This window comes from Etheostoma cragini, chromosome 14 (assembly GCF_013103735.1).
Source record: "Etheostoma cragini isolate CJK2018 chromosome 14, CSU_Ecrag_1.0, whole genome shotgun sequence".
Taxonomy (NCBI): Eukaryota; Metazoa; Chordata; class Actinopteri; order Perciformes; family Percidae; genus Etheostoma; species Etheostoma cragini.
This window is the reverse complement of record NC_048420.1, coordinates 12,833,850-12,847,972: the sequence shown is the minus strand read 5'-3', so window position 1 is coordinate 12,847,972 and position 14,123 is coordinate 12,833,850. Positions and strand designations below refer to the sequence as shown.

Genomic DNA, 14,123 nt, shown 5'->3' with positions numbered 1-14,123 from the left:
GAAAAGGAAGACTATCAGAGAGGAGTTTATGCTTGTCAATCTGAGAAAGAGGAAAGGAAGGCCGAGAGAGACCCCAAAAGAGAGGTGTGGCTTTTAGGACCTCTAAGCTCTACACTTTTCTCTTGCCACTTGGGCCCTTTTATCTTAAAATGTAAAACTATTTGTGGACTGTAGTCCTTTAGGATTCTGTCACTCTCTCTAATTCCCTCTGCCTGCCCTCACCATCCATGTCCTTACCCCCACTAAACCCAAAGTAGCACTAGTGTACATTCTCAAAGGCTCCATTCTGGGGCCCTGCCTGCTTCTAGCTGTCCCTAGTGGCATTGTGCAATGTTTCACAGTATTTACTCTGTGACTTGAGTCTCTGCAAGGACCAATGCAGCACAGCATAAACAAATATGTTCCACCCGGCTTTCTCCAAACAAGGCGTAGGGGTCTCTGAGGTACACATCATCAGTGTCACCACCTTCTCATCTCCTGATGAAGTGTCCTTGCATAAATGGTTTGTTAATCATCCCTTTGTGGTTATACTTGGGTCTCGTGGTTATCTGTCTTGATGATTTAGTTACCACCTTGTCCCTTGTGGTAATGTTACTGGACCACTGCTGGGTTCGCCCCCTGGTAAAAAAGCGGAGGTGATGGTAGTGAGTTGGGAGTTACAATATGTAAGGCTGCTTCAAAATCATCTTTGAATCATAATTGTCATCTTCTTTTGTTTAGGAAGTGCTTTTGACACAGTTGTGTGTCAGTGAGTACAAACTTGGCCTGGGCTCGCTGGTGAAAGATTTCATACATAGACTCACTCACACTTGGGTGTGCGTGTGTGTTTGAATTTTTTTGCACATGAACACACATTACATTGACTTTGTCAGACCTAAACATAATTGTACATACGCACGCTCACCTGCAGTCTGTTACACCTCTCCCTCACTTCTTAGTGAGCGCACACATTTTTTCCCTGTCCCACTCCCCCAATATACATTGTTACACATAGCAACACATGCGCGCGCGTGCACACACACACACACACACACACACACACGTACAAACACACAAACACACAGTACTTCAATAACTCTTTACAGGTCTTACTCATGCCTTGCACTAATGATGCCCATGAATATATATTGTCATAATTACAGCCAGTGTGATATAAATATATATATATATATATATATAAATATATAAATAATATACTGTAAATAGGGTGTTGCAGTGTAGTCTACCTTTTTCGATTTACCAGTGACAGGACTAATGCTTGCTAGGAAGTTGTCTAGATAATCTTAAAAAAAAAAAAAAACTGTACAGTTAGCAGAAAAAACAGCTACAAACTGGGTTTGGAGTTTTGTTGCTGTTCCTTTTTCACACAAATGGTTAAATTATAATCAGTGAAGGTCTTTATAAATGTATGTAGTGTTATTAACAAAAAATGAAATGGAATCTATTTAGTCATCTGTCTTGTACCTTTTTTCTCAAAAGAAAAAAAGAATTTCAAACATTTTGGTTTCTATTTTTTAACATGATCTTTTTCTTGCATTTTACTAATTCTTTTCTAGTGGTATCAGGCTCATGCCCAGTACCCCTTCCTGTAGGTAGACCAAAACTTCCAGAAATACTGGTTGTAAAAGCTCCAGAAGAGTCAGACTCAATAGAAGACAGTTTACAGTAACAACTGTTTGCCCCTCCATTAACATCTCAGTAACCTTGTGACGATATTGTAGGAACAGTGTAACAACTATCCGCTGGCACGATGGTGATTCATGAATAAATGAATTAACACTTAAGGATGTAAATTGTATGTTTGTTTTTGTTGGCGTGAAAACTTAATTTCAGCTGAAAACATTTAAATGCAAGCCTTTTACAATACTGTTATGTAATGACCAAATAAATACTGAAAAAAATGTGGTGTGAGTGTGCGCGCATGCGTGCGTTTTATTATAGTTTATGACTTATGTTGTACTCTACTCCCCCTTCTTCTCAACTTCACATTGAATTGATAAAAAAGCTTTTATTCTTTGGTCATCTCTGATCTTTAACCTATTCTGAAATAATAATCTGAATCTGATTAGATATCATGTTTTCTTTCCTTCGGTTGTTTTAACAAAGCGTTCTTCTATAAACAAATGTATAGTTGGGTTTTCACTTACAATTTTTAATTCAACTTATTCCTTTATTTTGCATGCAATTACCACGATTCATAAGTCGCTGTGTGCTCCGATATGCCTCAGAAACGTTCTCATTATTATCATAGTTATCATTACATTTGACCTTGAAATTTTGCTACAGATGGTTGCATTTTGCGACCTCCTCTGAATTGTAGTGGATTCGGCCTATCCCATTTCTGTCCCCTAGCGGAGGAAAATGGGCCTACAATGAGAAATTGAAAATAAGGATGAGCGCCATGTCTGGTCATCCGCTTGTGGAATAGAGCGGACGGCAGAGCGAATATTTCCCGGGCCGGCGGTCCCGTCGGGGTTCCGTGTGAATCATGGCCGACAGCGCTGGGATTCAGCAAGGTTCGCCGGCCATCGGTGCATCGGGCCTGGTTCCGGCCGCTCCTGGGGCCGGGGGCACGGAGGGCTCCGGCGCCGCTGGAGGATCCGCACGTATCGCCGTGAAGAAGGCGCAACTCCGCTCTTCACCTCGGCCGAAGAAACTGGAAAAACTCGGAGTGTATTCATCCTGCAAAGTATGCAGATGGCTGACTTTTTAAGCACAGCGGTTAAAGGGGTTTATTCTTAATGAATCGTTTTTCCTGGGCTTCGTTGCAATAGTTTACAAAATGCAAGCGCAGCAAAGGAAGCCATTGCCGCACTTCATTTTTTTTCATTTTGCATGCACGAAGCAAATATTGAAAGAACTATGTTAATAATCTAGTTCATTCCCGCGTTATTGTTGCAGGACTTTTAAGTAGGGGCATTACAGCTGCAAGCTGTCCACTTTATGTACAATGTTAATGTTTCTATCTGTGTGGGGGGTCGGTGAACGTAAACATTGGCTTGGCGCTGGTACTTGGGAGTAGCTGGCTGGCTGCACAAGGGCTGCATCACAGTGTGTGTACGCTCGTGCGCGGTCCACAGGCTTTCCAGAGGACATTATACAGTGTTTCCGTGCCGTCTGTCAACGCACGGTGTTAAATTGAGTGGATTTTATTGGTTTTATGCAGTATATCATCAGCAGAGAAGGACAGGGTCTTTGTTTTGACAGGGTGACAGCTGCTGGAGGGGCGGAGTTTGTTGTTGTTTCAAGGCGCATGCTCAGTGCCGCAGCTCCAGCTGACGCTGACAGGCCTCTTCACCGCACCTCCTGAAACAGTACACATTCAGTCATAACAAACCTCCATTAACATGAGCGGCATTGTCACGTTTTAAAATGCATGTATGCTGCTACGGCCAATTTACTCCATATTAAAATATCACAACAATACTAGGAAAATGGTTAGTGCCCATGCTGTTTACTTTTAAACACGGCTAAATAGCAGATGTAGTATGCAAATGACTGATAACTCCACCTGTCAGTCATGAAGCACCATAACAAACAACAAATTATTTCATAAAGCAATTCATGTATGCTTGTTTCCTTAAAATATCACTAAAACCTGCATCAGTTTAAAGCTCACTATAACAGCTGAGTATAAATCATTATGTTACACAGATTAGGGTGGTTAATTTGATATAAGGTGCTCATCTGTATTCCTGCTTGCACTCATTTGAATTGTGTTTTTCCTAGGCTGAGGGAGCCTGTAAATGTAATGGCTGGAAAAGTCAGAACCCCCCTCCTACACCCCCACGAACTGACCAGCAGTCCAGCACAGTTAACCTGCAGGAGCCTTGTCGGAGCTGCTCTCACACCTTGGGTATGTCAGCAAGTGTACTCTGTTGTTCTTACAGACTGTTGTTATTACCCACTACACACATGCTCAGGTCCTTTTGGAGCTCTGAGGGTTTGGGGAGGGGTTCAGTGCCTTGCTTAAGAGCACCTTGGCAGTGCCCAGGAGGTGAACTGGCATCTCTTCAGCTACCAGTCCACACTCTGTACTTCGGTCCGTACAGGGACATAAATCAGCGACCCTCCGGTTCCCTAACCAACACCCTACAGACTGAGCTTCTGCCACCTTAGTCTTGCTTTGGCAGACCTTCTTCCGCATGCAGCAGAGGAGGAGGAGGAGGAGGAGGAGGAGGAGGAGGAGGAGGGTCTGGCTAGTCTACACAGCATTATGAAATGGGAGAAAAAACATGCTCTGGTTTATTGGCATTTCTTCAAAGCAATCACAATCATCACTAAGCTCGACACGGAGCCACCGCAAAATAGCCTCGGGAAGGAACTTGTTTTGGTGGAACGTGTACGTGCAAAAGTTGTTTTAGTCACGCAAGAGAAAACTCAAATTTCCTGCGACACTGAAGCAATCTCTGAAGTGGAACGTCGTGGATATAGACTACTGCCACCCCAAATATATTATAGATAGATCGACCATTTTAAGGATTATTCTTGTCTTCCTAGGTGATCATGTGACCCATCTAGAAAATGTTTCAGAGGAGGAAATGAACAGACTCCTTGGTATTGTCCTGGATGTGGAGTATCTCTACACATGTGTTCATAAAGAGGAGGATGCTGACACTAAACAGGTCTACTTTTCCCTCTTCAAAGTAAGCCTCCACTTTTACGATCAAAATACACGAACGTGATTTACAACTGTCATTGTGTACAAGTGAACATTCCCCTTTTGTCTGCCTTTTTTTCAGTTGTTGAGGAAATCCATCCTACAGATGGGTAAACCGACGTTAGAAGCACAGGAAAGTCCCCCGTTTGAAAAACCCAGCATCGAGCAGGTAATCAACTGCAATACAAAAGCAACACTATTCAACACAGTTTCAGGATTTCCACATTCCCATTTATTTATGTTCTCTTTTCTAAATAGGGGGTGAACAATTTTGTCCAGTACAAATTCAGCCACCTGCCGTCTAAGGAACGTCAAACCATCATGGAGTTGGCCAAGATGTTTCTCAACCAGATCAACTACTGGCAGCTGGAGACGCCCTCCCAGAGACGCCAGAGGGTTCCCAATGATGATGCGGCTGGATACAAAGCCAACTATACCAGGTAGCAGCACTACCAGATGTCCTGCCAGATATCCTGTTAACATGCATCACAATCTGTTTACTGTCATAGTTATTTCTGTGGTGTGCTCATTATAGATGGCTCTGCTACTGCAATGTGCCTCAGTTCTGCGACAGTCTACCCCGGTACGAGACCACTCAGATCTTCGGCCGCACACTGTTGCGTTCGGTGTTCACTGTGATGAGAAAACAACTGCTGGAGCAGGCCAGACAGGAAAAAGACAAGCTGCCACCTGAGAAACGCACACTCATTCTCACACACTTTCCCAAGTAAGAGATCACACACAAATTACTACACCAGAAACTTTTATTATGTATTCAGACCAAACATATAATTAACCACACAACAGAGACACTCGTGCCAGCACATTTTCAATATCAAACCATACAGTAACCACATATGCCTGCTTGACAACCTTTTTTAAGATTTGTTTTGGGGAAGTTTCAGCCTTTATTTTGATAGGATAGCAGAAGACATGAAAAGGGAGAGATAGGGGGGAATGGCCTGAAGCAAATGGCCGCAGGTTGGAGTCGAACTTGGGCCTGCTGCGTCGAGGAATAAACCTCTATATATGGGTGCCCACTCTACCAACGAACCTATCCGTTTGTCCACGACCTTTTTTTACGTTAAAGTTTCAAATGGTGGTCGTTTTGTTTTCCTTGGCTCAGGTTCCTTTCTATGCTGGAGGAGGAGGTGTACAGCCATAGTTCTCCAATCTGGAGCCAAGACTTCTTGGCAGGAGCCCCAGCAGGGCAGATACCTATTCATACAGGTAACACACCCTCACAGTCATAACAGGTCACACACCCTCACAGACACACCCTTCGAGCTGGCTTCAGACAGAAAGTTCTTTAAGAATATGATAATAAAAACATGTTGTCACAGTGTCACTGATGTCTTCTCTGTTGTTCTGTAGTTATCAGTGCGCCCCCTGTGGCCAGGCCGCTGTACTACAGCACTAGTCCTGTGTCAGTGGACCCATCCACCTGTGGCAGTGTCAGTCCTGCCAGGAAAACTGCTTCTGTACTGGAACCAAATCCAGGTATTACAGTTAAACCGGTAACTACCCATGAGGTTACAATGATTCCACATTACATCTCCCAGTAAACAGTGAGCACTAAGGGAAAGTTACCCTTGTGTTCTACATTTAAACCATGTCTGTGTTATTGTGGCGTTAGCACCTGAGCCTTACATAGATTCAGCGTCTCCATCAGTTGCTTTAAAGAAATGTTTTTTTTAAATGAAACGTCGGTACAGCTAACATATTTACTCAAATTTGAATGTTAGCCTTAAAGCTCTATCTAGAAATAGATTTAACCCCTACTACCCCTAGAACTGCTACTAACATAATGAAAATATGTCAGTTTTCCCATCATGCATAGGCAACAATTGGAAATGAACTTATAGTAAATGCTGGGTAATTTCTTGTTTAGATTCGGATGTAAGGAGAAATACACGATAACACTTTATTTATCCGGAGGCAAACTGCTGTGCAGCAGTTGCAATACAAAGTGGGAAGAGTGCAGATATTAGGAGTGCAGATATAAAAGATAACAGTACCTTCCTCTGTATCCATACATTATCACAGCTGGAGAAAAGCGTAAACCTTCAGAACCTCTCCCCCACGAGGAAAACAAGAGACCCCGGGTGGTGGGCGACATCCCCATGGAGCTCATCAATGAAGTCATGGCAACCATCACCGACCCTGCCGCCATTCCAGAGGTAACCCGTTCCCTTTGGCTTACACTTAGAGCTGGGTATTGACACTTTTATTTTGTATGCCCAAAGTATAGTTTGTAAAAGTCATATCAAGTTTATAGAGAAGATAATGTTCTTCATTTTGCAAGAAATTAGAAATAATAAAAAAACATAAAACATAATCATATGTTTGACTACACTTACTCCTGTCAATGATCTACTTGTCCGAGATCCAAGGTGATTTCAGTAATAGTGACGTGCAGTAGTAAGCAGTGGTGGGTAGTAATGTGTTCACACTTTATGATGACAGGGTCTATCAAGAACACTGATGAGGACAGGGATGGTAGGAACAAAGGTGATCGATGTCATTTTAAAACTTCCTTCCTGTGCAGACCAGTCTGCTGTCAGCTCACTCCGCACGCGACGAAGCTGCCCGTCTAGAGGAGCGCAGGGGGGTGATTGAATTCCACGTCATCGGTAACTCCCTAAACCAGAAGCCTAATAAGAGAATCTTGATGTGGCTCGTCGGCCTCCAGAATGTTTTCTCTCACCAGCTGCCCCGCATGCCTAAGGAGTACATCACGCGGCTGGTCTTTGATCCGTGAGTGCGACCGTACTTTATCATCACTCAACACGAGATGTAGCAGACGCACATTCTGACTAAGATTCGTTTCTTTTTTTTTGACAGGAAGCACAAAACCCTGTCACTAATCAAAGATGGCCGTGTGATCGGAGGGATCTGCTTTCGGATGTTTCCGTCGCAGGGCTTTACGGAAATCGTCTTTTGTGCCGTCACCTCTAATGAACAGGTCAAGGTAATAGCACTTCCTGTTTGACAGCTTGGTGAAATCATGCTATCTGATTGATCAGTTTTGACCGTTGCCTTTTGGTGTGGCTTTAGGGTTATGGGACTCATTTAATGAACCACCTGAAGGAATATCACATAAAGCATGAAATCCTCAACTTCCTTACCTACGCTGATGAGTATGCCATCGGCTACTTCAAGAAACAGGTAACATGTTACGTCCATTAACGTGCATGGTACATGCTTATAATTCTATGGTTCCTTTACACGATGCAATATTCCCTCACTGCCCCTTCTCTCCTGAACCTCTTCAGCGTGTATACATACAACTTTTTACGTGATCTGCTAAAACAGAAGAACCATTTAATTTAATTTCAGTTGTTTCCAGAGGTATTCACCTTGTTTTAATATTATGTATTGAACTTTATTTTGATACTTCTGCTATCTATCTCATTTTACACTACTAACCAACATTTCTACAGTAAGTAAGTACAATTACTGCCACTTGGCAGCATTTGTACTGCTTTCACTTACTATTACTTTTTTTGGTGTTAAGGTGGAATAATGAAAATAAATAAGTAATTACATGTGTGTTGTTTTTTAGTGGGCTCATTTTTGTAGTGGTATACAGCTGCAAGAAAACAAAAATCTCCTCCCTTTCAGGGTTTCTCGAAAGACATCAAGGTTCCCATGGCCAAATATCTGGGCTACATCAAGGACTATGAAGGAGCCACACTAATGGGCTGTGAACTCAACCCAAGCATTCCCTACACAGAGTTCTCTGTCATTATCAAGAAGCAGAAGGAGGTGTGTGTGTTCTTTTTTTTTAAGTTTAAATGCCTCCTTTTCTGTTTTTGTGCACTCACTATTTTTAAAATCACATTTGTCTCCCTCAGATCATCAAGAAGCTGATAGAGAGGAAGCAGGCTCAGATCAGAAAAGTCTATCCGGGGCTTTCCTGTTTCAAGGAAGGAGTTCGGCATATTCCAATCGAGAGCATTCCGGGCATACGTAGGTTACTTACAGTATTGACATTACAGTATGCAGTATATCTTTCTCTTACATTATTTGTAGTTAACTTTTATGGGTGTATTTTGCATGATATATGAGGTAAATTTTAGTTTATTTATATCAACAGGTGAAACTGGCTGGAAGCCTGTAGGCAAAGGGTAAGTGTGACTCTACTGTACAAGATTTGGATTTATCAGAATGCTTTTTCTATTGCTACACACAATGACTTGGCATATGTCAAACTTCATGTTGTTATCTGTCACTTACTGTTACTTCTAGTAAGGAATTGAAGGACCCAGATCAGCTGTACAGCACTCTGAAGACCATCCTCCAGCATGTGAAGGTGAGAGACAGACACACATACACATGCAGTGTTCCTCTAACACAGGAGTATTCAGCGTTTTTAACCTATGGACCCCTTAACTGAGAGAGACAGATCAGGGACCCCCTACTACATATATTAAATAAAATAAACTTGCATATTAATCTGGGCCTGCAAAAACATGTGGGCATCCTAAAGCCTTTTACATACCATTTTTAGTATTTAGAAAACTAAGCCAAGAATATGTTGGATTCATGTCAAGACATTTTAATCTTTGACAAAACTTTCAAAACAATAAAAAGGATTTTTATACCATAATTTGGCAGCCCCCCTGCAGTAACTTTGAAGACCCCTTAAGGGTCCCAGACCCGCTGTTGAAGATCTCTGCTCTAATAAATACACAAACTTCATTCTTACCAGACTGTTTTTTATGTCTCAGAGTCATCCAAACGGCTGGCCTTTCATGGAGCCAGTGAAGAAAACAGAGGCTCCTGGGTACTACCAAGTCATTCGCTTCCCTATGGGTATGTATACTGTATCTGAACAAGGGAGCAGAGGATTTAATAGGCAGATCTTATTATTTACATTAATGAATGATTAAAAAAATACTAATGAGGCAGTGCAGAAGAGGTTCAAGGACACATGCTGGGTTTGAGACTTTTTTCTGGCTGTCGGTCTCCATAAGAGGAATTACTAACCCTTTCTAAAGTATTTGTGTTCCATGCTCCAATTTGTCAGTCCATTCAAAAATTGTTTGCACTTGTATTTTGAATTTTAAGATTTAGCAGCCACAGTGCATCACATTTAGCACATTCCAGTTGCGCTTACTCATAGTTGCTACCCAAGTGCCAGTCGTATCAGAGAGGAGCTCTGGGTTTGGTAGCATACATATTCAACCAAAAGTCCAAAATTCAAAAGCAGTGTAAAATATAGACTTCACGTTTTTTCTCCTCACAGACCTTAAGACAATGACCGAGCGCCTGAAGAGCAGGTACTACATAACACGCAAGTTGTTCATGGCCGACATGCAGCGCATCTTCACCAACTGTCGGGAATACAACCCTCCAGAGAGCGAGTACTACAAGTGTGCCAACCTACTGGAGAAATTCTTCTACACTAAGATCAAAGAAGCAGGCCTCATCGAGAAGTAAAAGAGAGGAAGAAGAAGTTTCTCAACACCTTAACAAAAGATGAGACTCGCACTATAAATGGTTAGGTTATGGGTAATGCAGAAGACAATGGAGAAGTTAAGAATAGGACTACTGATACTGGAGCAATTAGGTTTCAGAAACCCATATCTTAAAAGGTGGAAACGGGTCTCACATCAGCACTCTTTTTATGTTTGATGCATGCCGGCCCAGATCCTGCATCAGCAGCTTAAACTGATATAAACACTGAAAGGTAGGCCACAAGGGAAGGCATCTTTGAAGGCCTGTGAGACTGTTGCTAACATCAAGCAAATGAAGCAATGTTTCGTCATATTTCATCACATATCCCAAAGTCCCATGGAAAAACAGGACAATGGAAGGTGTATTAGTCATACTTATTAAATAGGGCTGAAAACTTACATTATTATTTGTGTATTAGACGTTGTAAGGCGACACAGAATGACTGAGCTGATTGGAGATTCACCATACACCTTACTTTGTCTCTCTTCCTCGCTACTCTCTTTTCCTTTCATACTTTCATCCCCTGCCTTTTGTTAATGTCTGCCTAATTCCTCTCAGTTGACTCAGGTAGAGTTGTCAGGAGCAGTAACCACATCTACATTGTTTTAAGTCATTACACAAGTGCTACCTGTGAGGAATGTGACTGAGAGTTCAGGTTTTCCTGTCTATATTACTTTATTCCTGTGAGCAAAGTTTGTCTATGATGAGTTCATCCTGCCAAAAGAGGAATACGTACTTTAAATTTGTACAGATTTGAATTATTTTAAAGCACTTACTTCCACTGTATATTTTAAATGTGTATATAACATATATTTTCTGTTTCAGAACAAAAAAGAATCTCTTTTTCCCTATTAGCCGCATAGGGCAGTTTGACTATCGAAATGCACTTTTATTTTTCCAAGTATTAGTTAATAACAGCATCTTCTTTTCTTCTGAATTTGTTTTAGGTATAAATTATCGCTGTTGACTAAGGACTAATTCAATTATCTAAAGTGTATTCTTATTTATGTTCTGTAATTTAAAAGAAGTATGCTTAAGACAAAGTCTTAATTTATTCTTTTCTTTTTGTCCTGCAGATGGAGATTGATAACTTTATACTTTGGAGATAAATGAAAAGATCGTGCAATACTATGTAGTTTTGCTGTTTTGTAAAAAGGTGTTTGTACTTTTCAAACTTTAGGAGAAAAATACATTTTGTAACATGTCTGGAAAAATGTTTCATGCTCTTTGTACAACTGGTTTTAATTACATAGTATTAGCCTATTTTATAGACTGAATAAAACAGAAGTGAGGCTAACTTAGTGTCTGTAGTTTTTTACCTCAAGGGTGTCAAAGATTTTCCTAGCCCTTACACGATGCATTGTTTTCATTTGCAAACATGCTATGACACAGCTAAAGGGTAGAAACTGTAATAGTACAGTATGCCATCAAAAAGGTCATACAAAAGTCATAGTATAGTGTGTCATAAAAAGTAACAGTATAATAGTCATTGTGTAAAATACTTTTTTTTAATGTATTTTTTTATTTTATTTTTTAAATTAAAAAGTCGTATAATATGCTATAAACATGTCATAATAGGTGCCCATATGGCTCAGTTGGTAGAGCAGGAGCCCAAATTTAGAGGTTTAATCCTCGACGCAGCTGGCCCGGGTTTGACTCCGACCTGCGGCCCTTTGCTGCACGTCATTCCCCCCTCTCTCTTCCCTTTCATGTTTTCAGCTGTCCTATAAAAACAAAGAAAATTTTATAATAATAAAGTCATAATAAAGTAGGTCATATAAAAAAATGAAAAAGTATTAACATGGTGTATGTCATAGTATATATGTATAAAAAAGCCAACGTATAGTTTGTTGAGAAAGCATTAGTAAAGTCATTTGTATAGTGTCGGATAAATTGATGAAAAAGCCTTAATACTGTGTCCAAAAAGCCATAGTATAGTAGGTCAAAAAAGTGATTAAAAACGTCATCGTATAGTATGTTGAAAAAAGGGATGTAAAAAAAGCAGTACAGTATAGTATGTCGAATAAGCCATAGTATAGTATTTTTTTTTAAAGTGATAAAAAAGCCATAGTACAGTATGTTGAAAAAAAAGGGATGATAAGCCATAGTATAGAATGTAAAAAAAAATCCTAAAAAGCCATAATATATAATATGTCGATAAAGGTGAAGAAAGCCATAATATTGCATGTCAAAAGAGCCATAGAATCGTACGTCAAAAAATGCATAAAAAGCCATAGTATTGTACGTCGAAATCGCCATAGTACAGTTCATTAAAAAAAGTAATAAAAAAAGCTATAATATGTTAAATTTTTTTTTATAAAAAGCCATAGTATACTATGTGGAAAAACATGATTAAAAGCCATTGTGTAGTATGTAAGTCATAGAAAGGTATATTTAAAAAAAAAAAAGATAAAAAGCCGTAGTATAGTACAGTATGTCAAAAAAGTGACGAAAAGCCTTTGTATAGTATGTCAAAAAAAATGCATAAAAAGCCATAGTAAAGTATGTCAAAAAATAATCCTAAAAAGCCACAATATTGTATGTCAAAAACCGTGATAAAAAGCCATAGAATGGTATATCAAAAAACAAAAGAATGATGAAAAAGCCTTGGTATAGTATGTCAAAAAAGCCATGGTATGCTGTTAAAAAATATTGATAAAAAAGCAATAGTGTAGTATGTCGGAAAAATGTGATGAAAAAGCCATAGTATATTGTTTTTTTAAAAGTGATAAAAAAGCTATAGTAACTTATGTTGAAAAAAAGTGATGAAAAGTCATAGTGTAATATGTCAATTGTTTTATTTTTTAAAGCCATACTATAGTATGTCGAAAAATGTGATATAAAGCCACAGTATAGTATGCCAATAAAAAAATCATAAAAAGCCATAATATATAGTATGTTGAAAAATGTGATAAAAAGTAATAGTATTGTATGTCGATAAACTTGTTAAAAAGCCATACTATTGTACATCAATAAATGCATAAAAAGCTATAGTATAGTATGTTGAATAATGTATAAAAAAGTCACAGTATAGTATGTCGACAAAAGTGATATAAAAAAGCCTTAGTATAGTAAGTCGAAAAAGCCATAGTATAGTATGTAAAAAAACAAAATCATAAAAAGCCACAACATTGTATGTCAAAAAACGTGATAAAAAGCCATAGATGGTATGTATAAAAAACTAAATGATGAAAAAGCCTTAATATATTATGTCAAAAAAGCCATACTATAGTATTGAAAAAAAATGATGAAAAAGCCACAGTATAGTATGTCGACAAAAGTGATATAAAAAAGCCTTAGTATAGTACGTCGAAAAAGGTGAAGAAAGCCATAGTATTGCATGTAAAAAAAAACATAGTATAGTATGTTGAAAAACGTGATAAAAAGCTATAGTATAGTATGTCAAAAAACGTGATAAAAAGCTATAGTATAGTATGTCAAAAAACGTGATAAAAAGCCATAGTATAGCATGTCAAAAAAATGCATAAAGCGCCATAATATTGTGTGTCGAAAAACGTGATAAAAAGCCATAGAATGGTGTATATAAAAACAAAAAAATGATCAAAAAGCCATGGTGTAGTATGTCAAAAAAGCCATGGTATTCTAATTAAAAATAATGATAAAAAAGCGAAAAATGTGATGAAAAAGCCATAGTATAGTGTTTTTTTTAAAAGTGATAAAAAAACTATAGTAAAGTATGTTGAAAAAAAATGATGAAAAGCCATAGTATAATATGTCAAAAAAAATTTTTTCCAAGCCATACTATAGTATGTTGAAAAATGTGATAAAAAGCCACAGTATAGTATACCAACAAAAAAAATCATAAAAAGCAATAATATATAGTATGTTGAAAAATGTCATAAACGGTAATAGTATTGTATGTCGATAAACTTAAAACTTAAAAAGCCATACTATTTTACGTCAAAAAATGCTTAAAAAGCCATAGTATTGTATGTCAAATAATGTATAAAAAAACAAACATAGTATAGTATGTCGGAAA

The 14,123-nt window shown here is 38.9% G+C and overlaps 1 protein-coding gene across 1 annotated transcript; it reads left to right on the top strand.

The window, feature by feature from the left end:
* The first annotated feature begins 2,356 nt into the window (after positions 1-2,356).
* Positions 2,357-11,420, top strand: kat2b (K(lysine) acetyltransferase 2B). Its single transcript, XM_034892372.1, has 18 exons — positions 2,357-2,689; positions 3,730-3,856; positions 4,501-4,646; positions 4,743-4,829; positions 4,919-5,100; positions 5,196-5,387; positions 5,787-5,890; positions 6,035-6,160; positions 6,707-6,840; positions 7,209-7,417; positions 7,505-7,631; positions 7,718-7,828; positions 8,285-8,428; positions 8,518-8,632; positions 8,760-8,790; positions 8,912-8,975; positions 9,394-9,478; positions 9,912-11,420. Exons 1-18 carry the CDS (start codon positions 2,489-2,491, stop codon positions 10,103-10,105), a joined length of 2,379 nt encoding a protein of 792 aa, XP_034748263.1. The 5' UTR covers positions 2,357-2,488; the 3' UTR covers positions 10,106-11,420.
* Positions 11,421-14,123: the final 2,703 nt, after the last annotated feature.